General features: G+C 34.5%; 1 protein-coding gene across 6 annotated transcripts in view; it reads left to right on the top strand.

Moving 5' to 3' along the window:
* SEC23A (SEC23 homolog A, COPII component) overlaps window positions 1-25,168 on the top strand; it is a 65,048-nt gene that overhangs the window by 28,694 nt on the left and 11,186 nt on the right. For all 6 annotated transcript variants that reach the window (XM_077126899.1, XM_077126895.1, XM_077126894.1 and 3 more), the window contains 10 exons: window positions 1,035-1,150; window positions 7,604-7,727; window positions 9,250-9,330; window positions 10,996-11,085; window positions 12,221-12,327; window positions 14,538-14,691; window positions 18,262-18,339; window positions 20,950-21,111; window positions 22,468-22,554; window positions 24,513-24,668. In XM_077126899.1, coding sequence (XP_076983014.1) covers window positions 1,035-1,150; window positions 7,604-7,727; window positions 9,250-9,330; window positions 10,996-11,085; window positions 12,221-12,327; window positions 14,538-14,691; window positions 18,262-18,339; window positions 20,950-21,111; window positions 22,468-22,554; window positions 24,513-24,668 — 1,155 coding nt within the window. The remainder of the gene's footprint in view (window positions 1-1,034; window positions 1,151-7,603; window positions 7,728-9,249; window positions 9,331-10,995; window positions 11,086-12,220; window positions 12,328-14,537; window positions 14,692-18,261; window positions 18,340-20,949; window positions 21,112-22,467; window positions 22,555-24,512; window positions 24,669-25,168) is intronic.

The raw sequence follows: 25,168 nt of genomic DNA on the forward strand, positions 1-25,168 counted from the left end.
GAAGCAGCAGACACAAGGTTTTCATAATTACACAGTCACATTGTGAAAGCTATATCATTATACAATCATCTTCAAGAAACATGGCTACTGGAAGACAGCTCTACATTTTCAGGCAGTTCCCTCCAGCCTCTCCATTACATCTTGAATATCAAGATATCTACTTAATGCATAAGAATAACCTCCAGGATAACCTCTCAACTCTGTTTGGAATCTCTCAGCCATCGACACTTTATTTTATCTCATTTCTCTCTTCCCCCTTTCAGGCTAGAAGGTTTTCTTAGTCCCTTGATGCTGAGTCCCACATAGGATAGGGGACATAGGATAGGAAAAATCTAGGATTTCTGTCCCATGTTGCCAAGACGATCCACACCCCTGGGAGTCATGTCCCTCATAGAGAGGGGGAGGGCAGTGAGTTTGCTTGTTGTGTTGGCTGAGAGAGAAAGAGGCCACATCTGAGCAACAAAAGAGGTTCTCTTGGGGGTGACTCTTAGGCCTAATTAGGCTTAGCCTATCCTTTGTGGGGTTAAGTTTCCTATGAACAAACCCTAAGATTGGGGGCTCAGCCAATTGCTTTGGTTGTCCCCACTACTTGTGAGAATATTAAGAATTCTCCACTTGGGGAAGTTGAATTTTCCCCCTTCCTCACCATTCCCCCAGGGGGACTTTGCATATACTTTTTAATTCACTGTTTAAATCCTCCTGCGATTTATTGAGGCATCACTCTGGACAAACCTGCAAAATTTCATGCTGTCCTCAAGGTTCCATGTACTAATGGTATTCAATTAAGCTGTCCATGGTAAGTTGTATTAGGAAATGCAATAGTCAAAACATAAATTTTGTATCAAATAAATATTTTTTGCTTTAGTCTCACACATAAGTTAAGGTTTTAAAGTATAAATTACCATCTATGGAAAAAGATAATTTTAATATGTTAATGGAAAAAGATGATTTTGATATGTTAATGGAAAAAGATTTATTGGATCATTAAGAAGATGTATGTTACCTTGATTTAATTAAAAATTATTTTTTTGTAGCATTTTGAAGCATTGGCTAATCGAGCTGCTACGACTGGTCATGTTATTGATATATATGCATGTGCATTAGATCAGACAGGTCTCTTGGAGATGAAATGCTGTCCCAACCTTACTGGGTATGTATTGAAATTTCTACAATTATAAACCATATAGCAAGAATAATGACAGTTCAGGAAAAAAAAAACCAATCATCATCCTACCCCTTCAAGGCAGTAACTGTTACAAGTTAAAAAAAATATTTTTTTAAGTTCTTAAAGATCTTTTTATTTTGAAATATTTTCAAATTACAGGACAGTTACAAAAATAATACAAATCCCATAGAGAGAACTCCAGTACATTCCCCTCCCGCCAGAAACCCAGTTCCACCAATTTTTTGCCACATCATCAGCTGTCCATCCCTCTATCTATCCATTAACTGTTTGCCTGCTTATCTGTCTGTCCATTTATCAATTTTCTGGACACCTGAGTGCAGGTTGCATACATTATGTGCCTTGAATATTTAATACTGTCATGCACACTTCTTAAGAACAAGGATATTTGTATATGTAACCACTCCATTAATACAGTTATCAAGTTTAAGAAATTTAACACTGACATAAAGCTTACAATCTATATGCCAACTTTTCATATGTCCAAAAAATGTCCTTTTATGCCCCATCTCCTCCCTTATTATCTCCTATCAAGATCATTTATTGCATTTAATTTTCATTGTCTCTTTAGTTGTTCTTTTCCCCTGTACACAACCTCACTCCTATCCTGCCTTTTGCCACCTTATTCTAGTCTCTGTTTCTCTGAGTTTACATATTTTCCAATATTTCTTTGTAGTTATTGTGGGGCTTAAATTTAATATCCTAGATATAATATCTATAGTTTTAGCTATATCTGTTTCTAAGCAGCTTAACTTCAATGGTACACATAGACTGTGCTCTTATATCCCTTTGTCCCCCACCGTTATGTAGTTTGTGTCACAAATTGCATGTTTATACGTCCAGAATCCAAAACTACTGCTTTGCCATTACATTTTATGCATTTGTCTTTTTAGATCCTGTAGGTAGTAAAAAGTAGAGTTACAAAGCAAAAACACAATAGTATTGATATTTCTATTACTTATGTCATTACCCTTACTGGAGATCCTTATTTCTTCATGTGCCTTCACTCTACTGTTTACTGTCCTTTCCTTTCACCTTGTAGCATTTCTTGAGAACTGTGGTGGTGAACTCCCTTAACTTTTGTTTATCTGGGCTTGTCTTAATCTCATCTTCATTTTTGAAAGTTTTTCCTGATAGGGAATTATTGGTTGGTGAGTGTTTCCTTTCAGGGCTTTAAATATGTCTTTCCACTGCCATCTTGCCTCCATGATTTCCAATGAAATCATGGCATATTGGCACTTAGTCTTATTGAGGCTCCCTTGTATGTGACACATTGCTTTTCTCTTGTGGCTTTTAGAATTCTCTCTTTGTCTTTGACTTTTGCAGTTTGATTATAAAATGGTGCTGGTAGTTCTATTTGAGTTTATCCTGTTTGGAGTTTATCAAGCATTTGGGGATGTTTTGTTAAATTTGGGAAGTTTTCAGCCATTATTTCTTTTACCGTTCTTTCTGCTCCTTTCCCTCTTTCTTCTCCTTCTGGAATTCCCACAATACCTATATTGGTGTGCTTGATGGTGTGCCACAGGATTGTTAGGCTCTGTTTACTTGTCTTCATTCTTTTTTCTTTACACTATTCAGACTGGATGATTTAAAATATCTTATCTTCCAGTTCACTGATTCTTTCTTCTGTCAGCTTCAATCTCCTGTTGAATCCCTCAAGGAGATGATTTATTTCTGTTACTGTATTCTTTGGTTCCTTTACATCATTTACTGATATTCTTTTTATGTTCTTCTATCTTCTGATTTCCTTCAGTTCTTTGCCCATGTTTTCTCTTAGTTCTTTGAGCATATTTAGGGCCGTTTATAAAAAGTCTTTACCTGGTATATCCCAAGTCTGGCCCTCCTTGTTGATGTTTTCTAATGTTTTAATCTTTTCCTTTGCCCAGGCAGTCACCTTCTGTTTTCTTGTATGTTTTGTAATTTTTTGTTGAAACTTGGACATTTTGATATTTTAATGTGCTAACACTGAAATTTAGACTTGTAGCATCTCTTCCTAAGCTTATATCCAGCTAAAGTTATAACAGGACTTTCCTTGAGTGCCAGGAGCTAGCCAAACAACAACACAACAACAACAGTGTGCTGGTTTGAAAGGATGTATGTCCCCTAGAAAAGCCATGTTTTAATCAAAATCCCATTTCATAAAGGTAGAATAATCCCTATTCAATACTGAATGTTTGAAACTGTAATCAGATCATTTCCCTGGATGATGTGATTTAGTCAAGAGTGGTTGTTAAGATGGGTTAGGTGATGACATGTCTCCACCCATTTGGGTGGATCTTGATTGGTTTACTGGAGTCCTATAAAAGAGAAAACATTTTGGAGAAGGGGAGATTCAGACTGAGCAGAAAATACTGCAGCACCACGAAGCAGAGAGTCCACCAGCCAGCAACCTTTGGAGATGAAGAAGGAAAACGCCTCCCGGGGAGCTTCATGAAACTGGAAGCCGGAGAGAAAGCTAATGGATGATGCCATGTTTGCCATGTGTCCTTCCAGTTGAGAGAGAAGCGCTGACTGTGTTTGCCATGTAACTTCTCACTTGAGAGAGAAACCCTGAACTTCATCGGCCTTCTTGAACCAAGGTATCTTTCCCTGGATGCCTTGATTGAATATTTCTATAGACTTGTTTTAATTGGGATATTTTCTCAACCTTAGAACTGTAAACTAGCAACTTATTGAATTCCCCTTTTTAAAAGCCATTCTGTTTCTGGTATACTGCATTCCAGCAGCTAGCAAACTAGAACAAACAACAACAAAAAAAACCATACATTTCTCAGTTTTTGCAAATTGACCTGTGCAGGAGCTTTCCTTCAGAGTTTATCCATATAATACATTTAGAAAATAGCTCCAGGTCAAAACATGGGGCTGCCCTGATGCTTTCTGTGTACGTTTGTTGTCTTCGGTATGCACTTTGGCCCTAGGAATTCTCCTGTTTTATATAGTTACAGATATTCCCTCTTCCCTATGAAACAGTTTCTTCACAGTTCCAGGCTTTATAACTAGCAAATCCTTGTTTTAGGCATATGACTTAACTGCTCTTTCACAGCATTTTGTAGTGAGCTCTCTGAGCTGCCTTCTATATGCAGGACAAGTTTAGGATAGTGAGTCACTTAGGCCACCATCAGACATATTGGGGTAGGCATACATTCTCCAAGTACATGTGCATGAGAATTACTCTGATCCCTCTAGAATTGAGACCAGGAATCCACACTGCAAGCATGGGCCAGCTCCATGCCAAGTTAGTGAGGGATGGGGGAGGGGCCAGTCAGGGCCTTTTTTTTTTTTTTTTTTTTTTTTTTAAAGGAAAGACAGAGAGAAGGAAGGAAGGATAGAAGGAAGGAAGGGAGGAAGAAAGGGAAACATCTTTTAAACATTTTCTTGTTTTTTATTGTATTTTGTTTCTCCGTTTTTGTTACATGGGCTGGGGCCGGGAATCGAACCGAGGTCCTCCGGCATAGCAGGCAAGCACTTTGCCCGCTGAGCCACCGCGGCCCGCCCAGCCTTTTTTTTTTTTTAATTGTGAAAAATAACATCTATACAAAAAAGCAATACATATCAAAACATACTGCAACAATTAGTTGTAGAACAGATTTCAGAGTTTGGTATGGGTTACAGTTCCACAATTTTAGGTTTTTACTTCTAGCTGCTCCAAGATACTGGAGACTAAAAGAAATATTAATATAATTATTTAGCAGTCATACTCATTGTTAAATCTTATATTTTTTATTATGACTCCATCTTCTCCTTTGCTCTTTCTCCCAATATTAAGAGGTATTTGTGCTGTTCCCATTCTAATTTTTTAATATTGGAATGGGCTGGCTATAATATGGGATGAGGGGATGGAACTAGATGATGTTCTGGAGAGGCTGGCCCCTCTGGGTTTCAGGACTTATCTGGCCTAGGAATCCATCTGGAGGTTGTAGGTATCTGGAAAGTGATCATAGTACATAGAACCTTTATAGAATCTCATATAGAGCCCTTGGTCTTTTTTAGGGTTGGTGGGGATAGTTTTGGTTGGGATTTGGCAAACCCATAAGTAGCAATATCTAGCTGAAGCTTGTGTAAGAGTAGCCTTTTGACTCTATTTGAACTCTCTCAGCCACTTTTGTAAGAGAGTTACAATTCTTTCCCCCCTTATGGTCAGAAAGGCATTGTCAATCCCATGGTGCCAGGGCCAGACACATCCCTGGAAGTCATGTCGCGTGTTGCAGGGGGACTTTCATCCCTGGATATCATGTCCCACATGGGGGGTAGGGTAGTGATTTCATTTGCAGAGTTGGGCTTAGAGAGGCCACATATGAGGAACAAGAGAGGTCCTCTGGAAGTAACTTTTAGGCATTAGTAAAGCTTGGCTTTTCTGCTACATAAATAAGCTTCACATAAGCAAGCCTCAAGATCAAGGGCTTGGCCTGTTGACTTGGGAGTTCCTAATGTTTGAGATAGTATCAGGGGTTTGTCTGGTGGTAAAGTTTAATAGTACAAACAATCTGTTCTAAGCAGTTCAGACCTTATCTATGAAGCTCTTTACATCCCTTCCAGAATCTTCCCCTTATCCATTTAAAAAGCTAGTCCAACATTTTTGGTGTTTGCAAACTGGTGCACCCCACTTCTCTGGTACCAAAATCTGTTTTGGTTTGCTAAAGCTGCTGGAACACAAAATACTAGAAGTGGAATAGCTTTTAAAAAAGGAATGTATTAAGTTACAAAGTTACAATTCTAAGTCTGTATAAATGTCGCAGCTTAGACATCCAGGGAAAAATACCTTGACTCAAGGAACATCAGTGTCTGTCGCATGGGAAGACGTGTCTGCTGATTCTTGTTCCAGATTCCATTGCTTCCAGCTTCTGATGACGAGTGGTTTTCTCTCTAGTTAGAGTTAGACTGGAAATCATTGACAGAAAGGTGAAGTAGCTTTTTTTTTTTTGCATTTATCATCACGATCGACTTTTCTTTTTTGTGAAAAATAACGTATGTACAAAAAAAGCAATAAATTTCAGAGCACATCACTGCACTTAGTAGAACAGATTAAAGAGTTTGGTGTGGGTTACAATTCCACAGTTTAAGGATTTTATTTCTAGCTGTTCTAAGATACTGGAGACTAAGAGAAATATCAATTTAATGATTCAGTGGTCATACTCAATTGTTAAACCTTACCTTCTCTGTATAACTCCACCATCAACCCTGATCTTTCTCCCACGCTCTAGGGATATTTGGGCTATGCCCATTCTAACTTTTTCATGTTGGAAGGGGCTGTTGATTATAAGGGAAAGGGGGATGGAACTAGTTGATATTCTGGAGAGGCTGACCCCTCTGCATATTTCAGGACTTACCTGGTCCAGGGACCCAACTGGAGATTGTAAGTTTCTGGCAAGTTGCCCTAGTACGTAGATCCTTTGTAGAATCTTATATAACACTCTAGGTGTTCTTTAGGATTGGCAGAAATGCCTACGATGACATTTTAATATCACAGATATATATTTGCTTATGTATTGTATGTATGTCTGTGCTTTAACATATTGTGTTTTTTTGTATAAAAAAGAGTAACCCTTTTTTAAATCCCCCAAGAACTATTTTTGCCCCCTTGGGGATGATATTATCCCTGTTGAGAATACATGCTATAAGCTGTTTGTTGTCTTTACCTATATGGAGAACTGGGGTTGAGAGAGACACATTTATTGCAGCATACCCTTTTATACCTTTTGAATTTTGTAACGCATAGGTGTATTACCTAGTTAGAAATATAAAAAAATAACTGAGGACAGGTGTAAGGTTAGGAGAAATTAGATAACTTCAGAATTGAGATTATTTGTGTGGTAGAGATGATTTTATATATATTTGAGCTTTTAAAATTAATGGTGGGCGGGCCATGGTGGCTCAGCAGGTAAGAATGCTTGCCTGCCAAGCCCGAGGACCTGGGTTCAATTCCCGGTGCCTGCCCATGTAAAAAAAAAAAAATTAATGGTAATACAGTATAGTTTGGGTACTATCTGAAAGGTTAGTAGAATATAAATGGGAGCATTTAAAAATAAAGTTTTTAGTGTAATTATTGATTGACTACCTGCAGTCTGCTAAAACCCTAAAGTAAATAGCTCCTTTGAGATTCAAAAGTGGTTCTACATTATTATGAGACCATCTATATTAATATAGGTTTTAATATATTATAGTGCCTTTAACCCTGTTTTTATTTTTGAAGGTCTTAATCTTATTCTAAGAACTCTGTTTTTATGATCCTTCTAAACTTATTTGTTGATAGGGGTTAAAAAATTTATTATAAAAAATTATATTTAAAGAGAAAAGTAAACAATTCAGATTCTGTTTTATCATATTTGAAATTTGTTGTTAGTCTTGGGAGGTAGATTTGGTTTTAGCACATAGACTCATTACTTTTGTCACATATGTTGTTCTTTGTTTTTTTCCCTGTAGAGGATACATGGTAATGGGTGATTCTTTCAACACTTCCTTATTCAAGCAAACTTTTCAAAGAGTCTTTACCAAAGATATGCATGGACAGTTTAAAATGGGCTTTGGTGGTACATTAGAAATAAAGGTAAGAACCAAAACTTAACATGTGTGATGTATTATCAAGAGAGAAATTATAGGCTTAACTATAATTTTAAAAGCATTATTAGTCAAATTCAATATATACTTTAAAAATAGTGATTCTTTTGTATTGAAGCCCAGCATTAGAAATTTTGTTCACCAGAAAAATGTCATTAAATGTGCAGTTAAACTTTATTGAACATTTTTGAACAGTTGTTAGAAAAGAAGACATTGTGTAAGTAATGTTTCCTTGAACTCTTTGTTTTTTCTTTATAGGAGATTTAACTTTTTAATTTAAGTCTTTCATCTTTTTTTTAATGCTTAATTTGTTTATGCTAATGCTAGGTTTTTTAATGACAGGAATAGGCAGTCTTAAGAGGAATTTGTTCTATGTCATTGGGATGATTACATAACAGTTTTATGGTTGGTCAGTTGTTGACATTATACAATTCTATCATTCATTTCAAATTTAGATTAAAAAAAACCTAAAGTTCAGTGTGTATTATGCGTGTTACAGTACATTGATTCTGAATTTTCATGAATATTCCTTATGACTCTTGTTCATTTTGTTGAATGCTTGCTATATGTCCAGTATTATACTAGGAAACTTTGGGGATTTCAAGGGAAATCTAAGGCATGGGTTTTGTTCTAGAAAAAATTAGGCAAGACGAGTAGATAGAAGGAAATAACAATTTTAAGTGCCATACAAGTTTATAAAAGAAGATTAGTATAAGCAAAAGAAATAGACAGTTCATCCTAAAGAATGTGTGACTTATGGTAAGTTTTGATAAGTTGCAGTATTTGAGTTGACTAAGGAGAATGCATTTAGTGAGGATCCTAATGTGAACAGAAGTATAGAGGGAATAATTTGCATGGTGTATTTTGAAAACTGCCCAATAAGAATTGATGGTTTTTAGAATGTAAGGGCAATAGGGTTAATAGGGTATAGTATGGAGCTGCATTTATAGGTAGAAAAAAAATTATTGTACATTAATGAAGACCAGTATTATTTTGAACAATATTATTTTGACAGTGGTATTCAGGATAGGTCAGAGTAGAAAGAATCTTGAGTAAGAAAACTGAAATAGACTTTCCAGCCTTTTTGAGATAAAAGGTAAGAATATTTAGATTTTGATGGCAGTGAAGATTGGAAAGAAACCAGTCTTATTGACAGACTTTCTATAGAAGGAAACAATGAAGGTAGTATCTAATTGTTTGGATTATAACATGAGAATTCTGGATATAGGTATGACTTTGATTGGAGAGTGAGCTTCCCAAATGGAGACCTCATTGGCAGCTGGAAAATACTGTTTTCCAGTACTAAAGAATTAAAGTTAGGTCAGGGCTTGATTTTAAATTAAGGGAGTTATCAGTTTGAAGTGCTCACTGATCAATTTTATCTGCATTAGTGTATTTTCATTGACTTTAATTTTAAATATGGAATAATATCTTAATGAAGTATAAAACTTAGAATGATGTTTAAGTGTATCATTGAGCAAACCAAAGCATTCTGTTTTCCTGTTTTGCAGACCTCAAGGGAAATAAAGATTTCAGGAGCTATTGGACCCTGTGTGTCTCTCAATTCTAAAGGACCCTGTGTGTCTGAAAATGTAAGTTGCCTTCATTTAAATAGAACATATGGTTATTTTTTCAGGGCAGAACCAAAAGAGACCTGGGGTAATAGCCTATAGCATTCATTTAAAAATTATTTTATGGGCTAAATTTCTTATTAGAATATTGTTTAGCTTCCATTGGTATACCTATGTTTGCTGATTACTCTTTTCTTGTACCCTTTTCTGATCCACCCCAAGTTAAAACTTTTGCACTGTTATTAGTTTTCTATTTCTTATAACTAAGTTATTCCTTGTCCTAGTGTACCAAAACCCCCATGAGATATAAATTCGAAGTTTTCTGAAAGTCAAAATTAAATCCAAGTTTATTTCAGAATTTCCAGCATTGTAGCTAAATTTATCAGGTATCATTTCAACTCCTTTCTTTTTCTTTATCACAGCTAGTGATAAGGTACAATATGCATTAAAATGGTAAATTATGTAGCCATAGAGAAGATGATGGGATAAACACGCAAAATGGGTAATCAGCATTAAAAATGGCCAAGTTAAAACGTTAAAGGCGAAACTGTAGAGACGGTAAAAAGATAAGTGGTAGCCATGGATTCAGGTGAGGTAGGAGGGGTGGCTAGGTGGAGCACAGGGCATTTTTAGGGCAATGGCAGTAATGGTGGAGACATGACATCATGCATTTGTTATAACCCATAGAATGGAACACCACAAAGAGTGAATCCTAATATAAGTTATAGACTTTAGTTACTAATAGTGCATCAATATTGATTTATCAGTTGTTCCACACTAATGCAAGAGGTCAGAAATAGGGGATGTGGGTGTGGGAGGTGTATATGGAACTTTGTACTGTGTGCTGTTTTTTTTTGGGGGGGGGCGGGTGCTTTTAAAAGGGGAATTTATTAAGTTGCAAGTTTACATTTCTAAAGCCATGAAAATGTCCAAATTAAGGCACCAAGAGATTACTTTCACTCAAAAAAGACCGATGAAGTTGGGGGTTTCTCTCTCAGCTGGGAGGGCACATGGCAATGTCTGATAGCTTTCTCTCCTGTCTTCTTGTTTCATGAAGCTCCCCCAGGGGTGTTTTCCTTCTTCATCTCCAAAGGTCTCTGGCTGTGTGGACTCTGTTGTTTCTGGTTGCTGTGTCGGTTCTAGTGGGTCTCTGCAATTTTTCTGTAAACCAAAAACTGATCTAAAAATAAAGTTTATAATAAAAAGTTGATAAGAAGTTTGCATGGTAAAGATAATATATCTAAGAAGTTTTTCCAGGAATCAGACTGCTTAAATTTATACAATTTTGATGCAGAGGACTGTGTTCATGTGTGAATATATTATGTGTTAAATCTGTATCTCTGTATATAGTTCAAATAGAAAAATAATAGTAGTAATTATTTCATTAAATGGTGTATGTGTTTAAAGACTACAGTACGAAGAATTTTTGTCAATATTATCAATAACTTGAATTATCTGACAGTTTTATTATGTAAAAACGACTTAGTTGTATTTCAGAATGTAGCTATCACATGGTCTTTGAAATGATAAGCTTTTAATATTTATTGAATTAGAATCCTGAAATAGCTTTTAACTTACTGAAGTTTTTCTCACCCCCCCAACCCCACCCCATTTTCAGGTTAATATATGTTGTAGTGATAAATTGTACTCTCTAGTTTTTAAGCACACTGTATTTTGTTTTTATAGGAGATAGGAACAGGTGGCACTTGTCAATGGAAGATATGTGGACTCAGTCCCACTACAACCTTAGCCATATATTTTGAGGTTGTCAATCAGGTATGACTTTCTATATTAGAATATTGAAAAATATATTTGAACAAGTGCTTGATTTAAGCTATTAATGTTTCATATTTCTTTTTCCGATGGTAAATATGAACCAAAGTTTATCATTCTGTTTTGGATTTTTTATTTGTCATTTTCTGTTTCTTAAGACTAAACTTCTTCATGAGAGGATATATTATAATAGAAAGACACAGTGTCAAAAGGAACTTGCCAGTGCCCAACCTTGGGAAACCCAAATTTCAGCCTCAGTTTTCTTTTTTTTCCCTGTGAAATTGAAACATGAATAAAATAATCTTAAATTCCCTTTTAGCTGTGCATTTTTATAATTATGTATATCTAGCTCCTCCTATATGTCTCAAGGTAAATAATGATTTATGAGTCTTACTATAAGAAAGCCTAATATATCAAAATCCATAGAAAAAAATGATAAGGAATTGTATTTGAAAACATTTTTTCTGCCACGGGTGAAAATGATCACCCTAAAGAATGATATAGTTTATAAAATACTGAGTTATTTACCAATAGCTGATTAAGCATAAAATCAACTACAGAGTAGTCAGCCTTCCTCAGACAGGTGCAGGATTTTTTCCTTTTTAGAACAAAGTTTGTGAAGAATAAGTAGCTCCTACTGACAAAGAAGCAACACAAGAATGCCTGTTTTCTAAAGGCATGAAGATGATTTCCCTATTGATTACTTGCTATTTCTTTCTGAGTATTGTTGTCTTATATTACTATTAGTTTCTTTCCATTTATAGTCTTCCATTGATCATTGTTCATTATGTGATAACTGCTTTCATGTTCCATACCTAGGGGAGAGGGACTTAGCTCAGTTTTTCTTATCTGCTTACTATTAGACCTTAACTGGCTCGCTTACGTTTTTCCTTGTATGTTAATTTCTTTATTCTTCTCTCTTCACTTTGTTCTTCCATATCCCTCTGACTTGAAATTGGTCCCTTAGCTGGACTTATTTCTCTCATCTGTCAGTCATCATTTTACCCCTTGCCCATATCCACTTCCCCCTTCTAGTTAATTTTAGAAAGGATTTTTTAGTGCTAGGCTATGTAGTCTATGATTATCTAATAACGTGCAATAGATTTTACTTAGTTTTCACTCCCTTACTTTTGTACAGCATAATGCTCCGATACCTCAAGGAGGGCGTGGTGCAATTCAGTTTGTGACTCAGTATCAGCATTCAAGTGGGCAGAGGCGCATCCGAGTGACCACCATTGCTCGGAAGTAAGTTGTGCTTGCTAGAGATTTAATTTGTCTGTCGAGACTGTTCTAGATTGTGTTCCTGAACTGGGTTCCTGTTTTGGGTGGCTGTATAAAACTAAGGTGAACACTTACGACTAATTGCATTTTGTTATTTCTTTCTTAAATAAATAAATAAATAAATAAATAAATAAATAAATAAAATAAATTTCTTAACCAATTTATTTCAGACTGGTAAGTCTGAAATTTGTGTGGTAGGTACACTAGCAGTCTCAGAAACCACAGTTGATGTTGGTAGTCTTGAGGCAGAATTTCTTCTTTTCCTGGAAATGTCACGTTTTGCTCTTAAGGTCTTCAACTAATTTGATGAGGCCCATTCACATTATGGAGGGTAATCTCTTTTGCTTAAAATTGACTGACTATGGATGTTAATCCCATCTGTAAAATACCTTTACAGCCACATCTAGGATTGTATTTCACCAAATAAGTGGAAACCGTAGCATAGCCAAATTGACACATAAAATTAATCTTCACCATATATTTTCAGTTTGTACAGAATTTATGAGGCTGTTTGTAGAGTTTTATTAAGTATGTTATGGTGTCATTTATATCTCATCAAAGTGCTCTTATTTTCAAATTAATTTATCCCGACCTTTTTCAGTAATTAAGGCTTGTAGTTCTCTTTGTTTACTAGGAATGTGATTTTAGTGGCCAAGGTAAGTTATTTGTTAATAGCCATGTGAAAATAAAGTAGGACTCAGATTCCTGAGAAGATGATCAAAATTTACCCTAATTTTCATATAAAAAGCAACTTTGGAAAGTTTGGTTCGAAAATAGTAAGAATCATACTACAGGGGTATAGGAAATGCAGAAGAAAATTTTAACAATGTGAGTAAACTTGGCTTAAGGAGCGTAAATTTTAGAACATAAATTTTAATTTGAAGTTAAATAAATTATAATTACTAAATTTGCATGTGCTTACCTGCTTATGTATTTCCACTACTGAACCATTACGTTTTCTGAAGAAAAAGGTCACCTTTCTGTTTCAGTTTCAAGCAAGTGAATATTATGATCATCCACTTTGGGAAAATACTGACTTAAACAATTTTGTTTTCAGTTTTTAAATTTTTTTTAGTACTTTGATTTTTTAATTAAATAAAATATTAGTTAACAATTAAACAAAGCTGTTAGTATAATCACTAAGCCTTTAAATTGCATTAAACTTTCAAAATTAACAGTCGCTTTCCCCATTCTTATTCAGCCTCTTGCTGTTTCACTAATCTGAGATATTCATACTTGTCAAACACCTGGAAAATATTTTTAAAATATACCTATTGAAAGAAAAATGAAGTAGAGAAAGTAGGGAGAAGAATTTTAATGTTACTGCCTGAATTCCTTTGGGATCACACATATATTTGAATGATGTAAAAATGGTCTAGCATTTATTTTAAAGAAGGCTGTAAGTATTGTCAGTTTTGCTTAACTTATAACTAAAATCAGCTGAAGTATTACCAGATAAATCTATGAATTATTAAACAAACAAATAAATCTATCACTGTATCCAACCAGGACAAGTTTGACTGGATTGAATTTATAAACATTTGCTTTTAATAAATTAACTATTTTATGCATAATATCAAATTAATCTCCTAGATTGAGAATTTTCACCTCGTAACTTTTGATTAATTAGCCTGTTAACAGAAAATACAAAGTAATTTTAATTTATGTGTTTTTTTTATCACTAATAATTAAATTTAGAATCAGTGGGAAAACATTCTGATAATTACTTGGTCTGGAAGAGATACTTATTCTGTATTTCTGTTTTGTGCTTTTACAAAATTATGGACATATATTTTAAAAGTTTGATATGGGAAATTGTGTATGTGTACACACTCCCACTTATCAAACTTTAAAAAAATATATGTCCACACTTTTCTAAAGTAAAATGTTACTTTTTTATTGATGTTTTAAAATAATGTGGTTAGAGATCTACCTTTATAGTTACTTAAGAGGATTTTATTAGTTTTGGATTTACTTTTCTGAAAAACAGTGACTGCTGAACTGAAACTGCTATTAGTGATTTTAAAAAGATGCTAACTTTTCCGTGTAGTATTGGAATTTTAAAATGCTGCTGGTGTTACTGAAGTGATTTTGTCTATCTTATTTTTATTCTAAATCTGTGTGGTACTGTGATATTGTGAATTACGATTTCTGTGCTTTTTTCTTGTCTTCAGCTGGGCAGATGCTCAAACTCAAATCCAAAACATTGCTGCTTCTTTTGACCAAGAGGCGGCTGCCATTCTTATGGCTCGGCTGGCAATTTATAGAACAGAAACAGAGGAAGGGCCAGATGTGCTTAGATGGCTAGACAGACAGCTCATTCGACTGGTAAGATGTAAAAATTGTGCTTTTCTAAACCTATACATCCTTCTATTTGTAGTAATGTTTGTTGCAGATAATCTCCTTCAAAGTGCTTTACAGTCTTAACTGAAATACTGTATTATGAATTCCTGCTCATGTTACTGAGGAATGCTTAGTAATGAATAGTAGAATTCCATTATCTCTTCCAGTTATCTGGAACACTTTTCTTTTTCTTTTTCTCTTTTAATGAAAGAATGGCAATTACATTACCTATTATTTTTCTGTTTTTATGGGTTAGTGCTGGTATGGAATTAGTTCCAAATTTAATCCTAAATAATACTTTTTATTTTCTTTTTAGGAGCGTATTTTTCATTGCTATAACTTTAATTTTCTATTTTTATTTTAATGGATTTATTATATATGTGTGTGCCTTTTAAAAGAAAGTAATTGGAATATAAAATTATGCATATTAACATAAAAATAGATAAGTCTTAATTATATGTTGTATTAGTCAAGGTTCTCTAGAGAAACAACTGACAAGAGATATCTGTAAATAGGAGATTTTTAAGGTGTCTTACGCAACTGTGAATGGAAGAGTCCAAAATCCCTAGGGCAGGCTGTGAAGCTGACAGCTTCAACAACGGGTCTGGGCAGACTCCACAGGAGAGGCTCGCTGGCTGAAGAAGCAGTGAAAAAAGTCTCTCCACATCCTAAAAATCCTTCAATTTGGTTGGATTATCTCACTGTGGGAGACATGCCTTAGTTGATAGCTGATGTAATCTGCCATAGATGCGGTCAGCTGACTGATGATTTAATACACCAGCCTGCAGGTTTATCATCCAGCCACGAAATAATCGTTGCAGCAGTGGTCAGGCCAGTGCTTGCCTAACCAGACCACTGGGCATCATCATTTGGCCAAGTTGACACCAGAACTTATGCATCACATGTGGGTCTAGATAACCAAAGAAAGTGTGCTTTAGCAAAGTTATTGCTGATGTCTGATTTATTCGTCTTTTTAGCATGCCAGGAACCCCTTATTCACATTTTGACCGAGAGCACTTAATTAAGCTTCCTATGTACTATATACAGGAAGAACTTTTAAAAAACTGTAAACTTGACCATCTAATTTGTTCCAGTGAAATTTTAAAAGGACAAATTCTGAATTACCTTGAGAAAGGTGTATCTTATGTATTTTCAATTATAATGATTTTCAAGGAGGGAGATGTGAGGAAAGTTGAAGTCCTAGTTTATCTAGCTTGAATTTAAATATCAATAATTATGAATTGCCTTCTAATTCAAATAATCTGTGCTTTGATCTCAGCTGGCTTTAAGAATGTGTTGTTAATACGAGTGAGCAGGTGAGGCTGTTCTGTACCTGGCTGAGCTCTCTTAATCATTTGGGCTCACCTGGCTCTTGGCTGGTCAAGTGTGGCTTGTCTGAGATACACAGCCTTTATTACATGTATCCTGTCATCCTACAGTAGACTAGTATGGAGATATTCAGATGGCAGTCTCTGTGTTCCAGGAGAGAGCAGAAGGAATGTGCCATTGCCCCTTTATGTAAATCTTTACTTCCACTATATCTTATTGGACAAAGCATACAAAAATTATAAATTCCAGGCAAATCTGAAGGGAGAAAGACACTCCACTTTTTTTTCTCTCTGTTATCACTTTATTTCTTTTTTCTGTTGTCTTTTTATTTCTTTTTATAAATTGATGCAAATGTACTAAGAAATGATGAATATGCAACTATGTGATGATGTTAAGAATTACTGACACTCCACTTTTTCATAGGTGGGTCTTCAAAGTCATATTGAAAAGATATGAGTTCAGAGAAATGTGGAGATTTGCAACCATGTCTGCAAGCTTTCTACTCGGTGTATAAATTTCTGTTCAATAAAATTTATTGTGGGTGGGCTATGGTGGCTCAGCACGTAGAGTTCTTGCCTGTCATGCTGGAGACCTGGGTTCAGTTCTTGGTACCTGCCCATGTAAAAAAAAAAAATTTATTTGGGAGGTGTAAAAAAATAGATTAATATGTACTTAACCTATGGGTGGAGTAGATTTGTTTCTCTTTTTAACATGAAACCAGTGGCAGGAACCATTAAAGAAAAATATTAAAATATTTCACTACATAAACATGGAAGCAAAAAATCCCCTGGTAAAAATGCCATAAGCAGAATTGAATGACAGTGTTTGTTATGTATGACAAGAGTGTGAACATTTTTGTATATAAGTGCTCAGTCAGTAAGATTTGGGCAAAAAATGGGTAAGCGTAATGAAAAAGGAATTAATAAAAGAAGGAGTACAAGTGACCAGTAAATACATTTTTTACTGGTCAGTAATTATATAAATATAAGTATAATTACTTGTCACTTATAAATATATGAAAAAGTTGTCAATATTATACTCAAAGTTGCAAAATAGAACAAGAAAAGTTTCACTTGTCAAAGTGGTAAGGATTAGAAAAACGAGAATAGAATTGGATAGTATTTGCAAGTTTGTAATATAACATCTCTATAACCTTATGTCTAGAAAGTAGTAGGCTGGATAGTATTTGCAAGTTTGTAATATAACATCTCTAGAACCTTATGTCTAGAAAGTAGTAGGCAATATACATCAAAAACTTAAACGCAACCTTTTACTCAGAAATTCTACCTCTGGGGATTTATCCTAGTGATATAGCAAGATGAATGTACGTGCCACTAATGAGGGATTTGTTAAGATAGTTATGGTAAATATCAGTATGGTGGAATGCTCTTCAGCCATTAAGAATTAAGTAATAGAGTTATTTAATGACAAGTGGTGCCAGACTTTTTGCTGCCTGAAAAGCTAGAGCTTTTACCTAGTTTTTCTGTCCTTGGGTGACTGTGATTTTTCATGGAAGCCAAAGCACATTATCAAACCAATTATGTCTTTCTATGTGTTCTATACAAATTTTATAACAGAAACTTCCTTTTGTAGACACTACCGCTTTTTGTGACTGCATTTTATGCCATTTGGCTAATATCTTTTCTTTTTCCATTATTTAAAGAATACTTTATTAGTTTCTGTAATCAAACCCATATAGCTAAGACTGTTAATGTCTTTTTTAGATAGTCTTAGGTGGCACATGCTAATCAATTTTGGTCGTTATCTAAGATCTTTGTATTTGCTGTTAGAGACGCTGAAATAAAAAATTCCAAGCACATTAAGGTGAGTTGTTACTGCACTGAGGCTGCGTACTGTTTGTGTTTGAAGTTCACATGTATTTCTTTGGGTGTAACTAGTCTCTTGGTAAGTCTGTAAGCAATATCCCAACTTATCCTGTATCAAGTATCTGTATTCTACAGAGTAATAACTTTTTTTTATAGATATCTTGCAAAGATTTATTTTGTACTTAATATGTTAATTTTCAGGTATAAGGGTGGAACTGAAACCCTGCAACTCAGAATTTATAAGAATTTATTTTCTTCAATCTCATCTTATTCCCCCACCCTATTTTTTTTCAGATTAATAACTTTTTGTGAATAGATTATATATAGGCACATTTGTATACATATATAGTTTTAGCTCTGATGCCAGAAATATATTACATACACATTTTATTTTATTCAGTGTCAGAAATTTGGAGAGTATCACAAAGATGATCCAAGTTCCTTCAGATTTTCAGAAACTTTCTCCCTTTATCCACAGGTAAGTAGGTAAAAGGTCCATGTTCTTTTCTTAGTGTAGCAAATAGAATTGAGTCTTAGTTTTCTTGTTACTTATCTTTTATTACTCATCTTACAGGACCTTTAGTATTGGGATATTCTTTGGATTAGGTAACTTTTGGGATAGCTAATAAATTAATATTGTCCTGAATGGTCAGTGAAAAGTATGTAATAATTTTACATTGACCCTGCATGTAGCCATTTATTCATAGTGAGTAGACATTTACCCTGGAACCCTACTGTGAAGCAGAGTTAGGTCTAATGAAGATTAGCTTTTTCATCTGAACTATATCTTTTTATAGTGGAACCAAAAGGATTTCATCTGAGGGAATTTTATCAGTCAGCTAATCTTACAATATGGTATCATCACCTGAGACCCATTTTATGGTGTGATACCAGATAATTAGAAAAGAAAGCTAATTTGATTTACCTTGCAGAACTTTTTCCACTTGGGACAATAGACTGTCCCTCTGTGTATCAATTTAAAGGATATTTTTAAAAAAATCAAGATTGTTAAATTATATAAATAACGGAGATGGCATTTATTCAACTGAGTGCTATGTGCAGAGAAACAGGAGAAAAAAGATGGCTGACAGAAATCTACTTTCAAGGAACTTTCAGTTTGAAGAGTGATAACTAAAAATATATATAAACAGCACAGAATAGGAAGTGGAAAATGCTTCAAAATGTAAAGGAATCCTTCCAAATGTGTGGTTTGATATATTTTTATAGAGAAGATGGCATTTTAGCTTAGCCCAGAAGGATGAGTAATACTGAGACATATAGCAATTCAAAGTTTTGCCCACAAAAACTGTCTAAAGTTTCAGCCTAATCATTTCAAAGCCACTCGGTTATTTTTTATTTTTTTTGAAGATCCCTTATTCGGGTATAATCCTCAAACTCCATACTTAAAGAAGGAGACTTTCCCAAACCTCATATAACATCTTGAAAACAGGAAAAGGCAATTACTATGATATTAGGGTCTACTTGTCTTAAGGCATCAAAACTTTATCTGTTTTGAGAATTCTCAGGTCTCACCTTCATAGGAGAAACCAATAGGAAAGGGAATAAGCGTATTAGTCTAAGTAGTTGACTAACTGACTAACACACTTTTCCTTTTTTTTCTTTTCCTCTCTCCCTACTCTAGACCTTTTCTTTAGGCTCTTATATTTTCAGAGAGGCCCAGGCATCCCTTCTTTTTCTTTCTGCAGGAAATAGGGAGCAGAAAACCCATACATTCTTTTCCTTGGGGTTTCAAAGCAAGATGATCTTCCAAAAGGTGGCATCAACTAAATTTAAGGGAGATCTTCATCCCCAAAATATTTAATTAAAATTGACCAGCTAGACATTCCTCTGAGTAAATATGGGTTGAAGGCCCTCTCCTTCAGCTAAGGTCACTGTAAAATGAAAAGGGATTTCAGTAATTGGAATGTGTTGGGAGAGAGCTGTGTCGGCACTTGGATCCTGAGGAGTGGGGGAGTTTGGGGGAAATTGAGAGAAGTGCCTGAAAGACCGTGAAAGTGCCTTGCTTGAGGCTCAGCCTGTCATAATTGTATCAACGACCAAGTGCAGCTGTCTTTTAATCAGGCTAATTCTACTCTTTCCCTTTTTTTTTTTTATTAATTAAAGAAAAAAAAAGAAATTAACCCAACATTTAGAAATCATTCCATTCTACATATGCAATCAGTAATTCTTAACATCATCACATAGATGCATGATCATCATTTCTTAGTACATTTGCATCTATTTAGGGAAAAAACTAGCAAAACAACAGAAAAAGATATAGAATGTTAATATAGAGAAAAAAATAAAAATAATAATAATAGTAAAAAAAAAAGAAAAGGAAAAAGAAAAAAAAAAGACAAACAAGCAGACAGACAAAAAAAAAAACCTATAGCTCAGATGCAGCTTCATTCAGTGTTTTAACATGATTACTTTACAATTAGGTATTATTGTGCTGTCCATTTTTGAGTTTTTGTATCTAGTCCTGTTGCACGGTCTGTATCTCTTCAGCTCCAATTACCCACGGTGGCTCAGCAGGCAAGGACACTTGCCTGCCATGCCAGAGGACCTGGGTTTGATTCCCTTTTTTTTTAAATCTCTTTTATGTGAGGAATGGGTAGAGGGGGAGAATTCTGTTTTTATGTTCTAAGAGTCTTTTAGTGGTGGCAATGAGGGAATAAAAACTCCCAGAGATGTGGGCAGAGGGATGAGGAATAAAAACAAAGAATACTGATAAAGCACCGTGTGGCATCAGCCTCTGAATAACTTGGATATGAGCAAGAGGTTTCTGCAAGCCTGTTTAATAGCTAAGGATCTCTTGCCCCATTCCAGTTTTCCTTTTTACCTACCTGTCTTCAATTTTTTTCATTGTTGAATTATATTTACATTTTTAAGCAGCAGATAAATATTTTTATATTTTTAAGCAGCAAATAAATATCATGACTATGATTCCTTTCTGAAGAATACAATTTAGAATTTTTTCTATAACTTACTGTTGTATTATTAGTTATAATCAAATGCTTTTTGTAATAGTAAACTCCTGTTGTAACATTAAAATTGGTAAAAGCTATTCTCGTGTTTTATCTTTTAGTTTATGTTTCATTTAAGAAGATCTCCTTTCCTGCAAGTTTTTAACAATAGTCCTGATGAGAGTTCATATTATCGTCACCATTTTATGCGTCAAGATCTGACCCAGTCTTTAATCATGATTCAACCCATTCTCTATGCATATTCTTTTAGTGGACCACCAGAGGTAAGACGGGAAGGGAAAAAAATGTAAATTGTTTTAGTTACTATCATGTGGGGCATTAAATAAGTGAAACCAACTAAGTTTTTTCGAGATATTGTTACAAAATATAAAAAAGTTTAATTTAAAGAATGGGGTTATTTTATTTTAAGTTATTCATGTATCATTAAAAAATGAATGTATTCATTCAAAAATTCATGTATTAGTTCAAAACATGTTTATGAATGCTTACTGTATGCCAGATATGAAAGACTGTATGAGGAAGTCATAAAAAATAAAGTAAAAAATGAGATGGAAGTTTCATCTGCTTTCATGCAGGTAGTCGATCAAATACTATATAGCTTATGATTATTCTTTACGTCTTAAACTGTTCAAAGGTGATGATTCTCTAGCCTGTAACTTATTCCGGAGTTTAGTGACCGATTGCTAGGACATTGTGTCTCAACAAAATGTCTTGTTTTATTAAAATCCTTTTTTCCTCTGGTCTTTTGCAAACATTAAACACAGTTGATTATATGTCATTTTAACCTGTTATCAAATTAGCAGTTTTCAGTGCTGTGTTAAAATTGACCATTTTACTGCTTAAATATATGGTAATGACTGTATTTGAAGATAATACTTTAGAAGGAATCAACCTAAAGAGAATATTTGTATCTATTGACTAACCATCCCACATGATACCCTTTACTTACTGTTTTGTAAACTAGGGTGTATAATGCTTTATTTTACTACTACTACTTTTTAGTAATTTTTCTCATAGTTTCTATTTTTAGTGGAAAATATACTTTTAAAAATACATGTATTTTTTATGTCATCTAGCTACAAATTTTTACTATACTTCGAGTCAAGAAAGTAAGTTTTAGAAATAACTTTTTATTCTTATTACAAAGTAATGTGTGTAAATTGTAGACATCTGGAAAATGTAGAATGGTATTTAGAAAAAAAAACCAAAAACTGGAATCCTACCATCCAATGTACCTGCTCCTATAAAATTCCAATCCATCAATTTAATCTCTTAATCCCATTAGCCTCATTTTCTTGGTTTATAATTTTAAGTATTATTATTATTTTTTTTGGGCAAGCACTGGGAATTAAACCTGGGTCTTCGGCATGGCAGGTGAGAATTCTGCCTGCTGAGCAACCGTCGCACCCTTGATTCTACTCTTTATTTTTTAGTAGTTTGTTACCTTAGTTCAGGGGTTTCTTAGGAAATTAAATTAAAACATATTGTGAGAATTCATAATGGCAAAATAATAAAATATAAATTTAAAATAAAAAATATTCTGGAAAGATCTATTTTGTATTTTTAAGATATGTAATTTATTTTTCCTTCCTCCCCTCTCATTGTTTTCTTCATGTTAGCCTGTTCTTCTTGATAGCAGCAGCATTCTTGCAGATCGTATTCTTCTCATGGACACGTTCTTCCAAATATTGATTTATCATGGTGAGGTAAGATTCCATAGCATTTAAAGCATATATGTGCAGCCAAGTCTTTTTTATTCATGGAAGTTCGTTCCTTCTACTGTTTAGCTACTGTTTTGTCTATAATGAACTTTGATTTCCATTTTTATAAAATATGTATGTATATTGTTGCTTGCATTCATTTAGTCAGCTAATATGTAAGCTCTTTTTCTGTATAAAAAAAGTACAGTATTCCGGATGCTTTGGAAGATACAGAGATTCTTATCTTTTGTGGATTCACACTCAAGCTTATAGTCTAGTATTCTAATGACATGTGCAGATTTATTTTTCCAGTTGCTTTGATTGTAAGTGATTTCAGTTTTCCACTGTAATAGTAAAGATGCTATTCAAAATATCCCTTTAGGTAATATTATCTAGGATTTTAAAAAGATTTTTTGATATTATGTTTGTTTAATACCAGTTTTTAATTTCTTTTACTTTTGAAAGATAGCTTCTATAATAGTATTCTAGTTTGCTAACTGCCGGAATGCCATATACCAGAAACGGGATAGCTTTTAAAAGGGGGAATTTAATAAGTTGCTAGTTCACAATTCAAAGGCTGAGAAAATGTCCCAGTTAAAGCAAGTCTATAGAAATGTCCCATCAAAGGCATCCAGGGAAAGATACCTTGGTTCAAGAAGGCCGATGAAGTTCAGGGTTTCCTTTCTCAAGTAAGAAGGCACATGGCGAGCACAGTCAGGGTTTCTCTCTCATCTGGAAAGGCACATGGCGAACACAGTCAGGGTTTCTCTCTCATCTGGAAAGGCACATGGTGAATATGGCATCATCTGCTAGCTTCTTCTCCTGGCTTCCTGTTTCAGGAAGCTCCCCGGGGGGCATTCTCCTGCTTTGTCTCCAGAGCTCGCTGGCTGGTGGACTCTGCTTTCATGGCTGTGTCGTTCTTCTCTGTTCTCTCTGAGTCTCCATTCTCCAAAATGTTTCCTCTTTTATAGGATTCCAATAAACCAATCAATACCCACCCAAATGGGTGGAGACATGTTGTCACCTAATCCAATTTAACAATCACTCGACTAAATCGCATCATCCAGGGAGATGATCTGATTACAGTTTCAAACATACAGTATTGAATAGGGATTATTCTATCTTTATGAAATGGGATTTTGATTAAAACGTGGCCTTTCTAGGGGGCATACATCCTTTCAAACCAGCATAAATAGTAACAGAAGTATGGTTTTTGCTTGTTATGGTTTTGCTTCTGCTTCTTCAAATAGTTTGTTAATGAGTAGTCAGAAGTGTATATAACTATCCTTCTATTAAATACAGAGATATAAAGCTATGTAGAATATGTATTGACTGATTCAGTTGAATTAGACACTTAGCTAGTTTATGTTTTTGGTTGATTCAATTGCATGGTTTTTGGAGCCATTTACCTTAATAAAGGAATTGATTCACATGCTCTTCTATAAGCATATTACCTTTATAACGTAGTTTTTATTATTGTTAAAGTTTTTCTGTTTATTTTGCCAGAATGTGACTCCATTGGCAAAGACTTCATAATAGCAGACGATCAATTTTGAAGTCTCTCCTTTATTATTAGCTTGTATAGTAGATAACTCTTAGCTAAATTAATTTGATAAAAATGGTATTTTAAAATTTTCCTGGCTTAAAATAGAAGAAATATCCTGATTTTGCACCATTTCCTTAAGAATATTTTCTCCATTGAAATTAGTACATATAGCTTTAAAAATTACAATAAATGGCATAATGTTCCATAGATTTTTTTTTTCCTCATGAGCAGGCACTGGGAATTGAACCTGGGTCTCCAGCATGGCAGGCGAGAACTCTGCCTGCTGAGCCACTGTGGCCTGCCCTCTATAGATTTTTTAATTTTCTGAAGATTATTTCCTTTGAAAAAGTCTTCTCTTAAAATTTTTGGATGGACAAGAAATTTAAAATAGTAATTTCTTTAATTGTTTTAAAATTAGACCATAGCACAGTGGCGCAAGTCAGGATACCAAGATATGCCAGAATATGAAAACTTCCGCCACCTTCTCCAAGCTCCAGTAGATGATGCACAGGAGATTCTTCAGTCCAGATTTCCAGTGCCAAGATATATCGACACTGAACATGGGGGCAGCCAGGTAAGTAGTGTTTGTGTGTTTGTGATTTGTTGATAAGTTTGCTTGAGGTATTACTACTTGTCTTCTATTTCACAAGACAAAGGACAGGTGAAGACATCTAGTGTTTGCTTTTTTTGTTTTTGTTTTGTTCTATAACTTTTTATTGTAGTAACATATATACAACTCAAGAGTTTTCCATTTTAACCATTTAGTGCTTGCTTTTTACATTACCTTTGCAATCAATGCAATAGGATTATTGACTAGGTATCTAAAGCCGGCAATGTTTCCCATATTCTGCCTCCAGCCCACCTCTAATATAGAGCCAGGTTGGCAGTAAAGTGGTTTGCCAGCTTTAGTTGAGGAAGAAGAGGTAAAGGGATTGGGAAAATACTTAGCATGCCTTTCTGAAATCTGTTTATTTACTGGTAAAGTTTATGAATATTAAGTTTATGGTAACATGCTTTCTCCATTTTCCCGATTCTATCATTCCAACTTTTTACACATTAAGCTACCATGTAATA

Source organism: Tamandua tetradactyla, chromosome 14 (assembly GCF_023851605.1).
Source record: "Tamandua tetradactyla isolate mTamTet1 chromosome 14, mTamTet1.pri, whole genome shotgun sequence".
Classification (NCBI taxonomy): domain Eukaryota; kingdom Metazoa; phylum Chordata; class Mammalia; order Pilosa; family Myrmecophagidae; genus Tamandua; species Tamandua tetradactyla.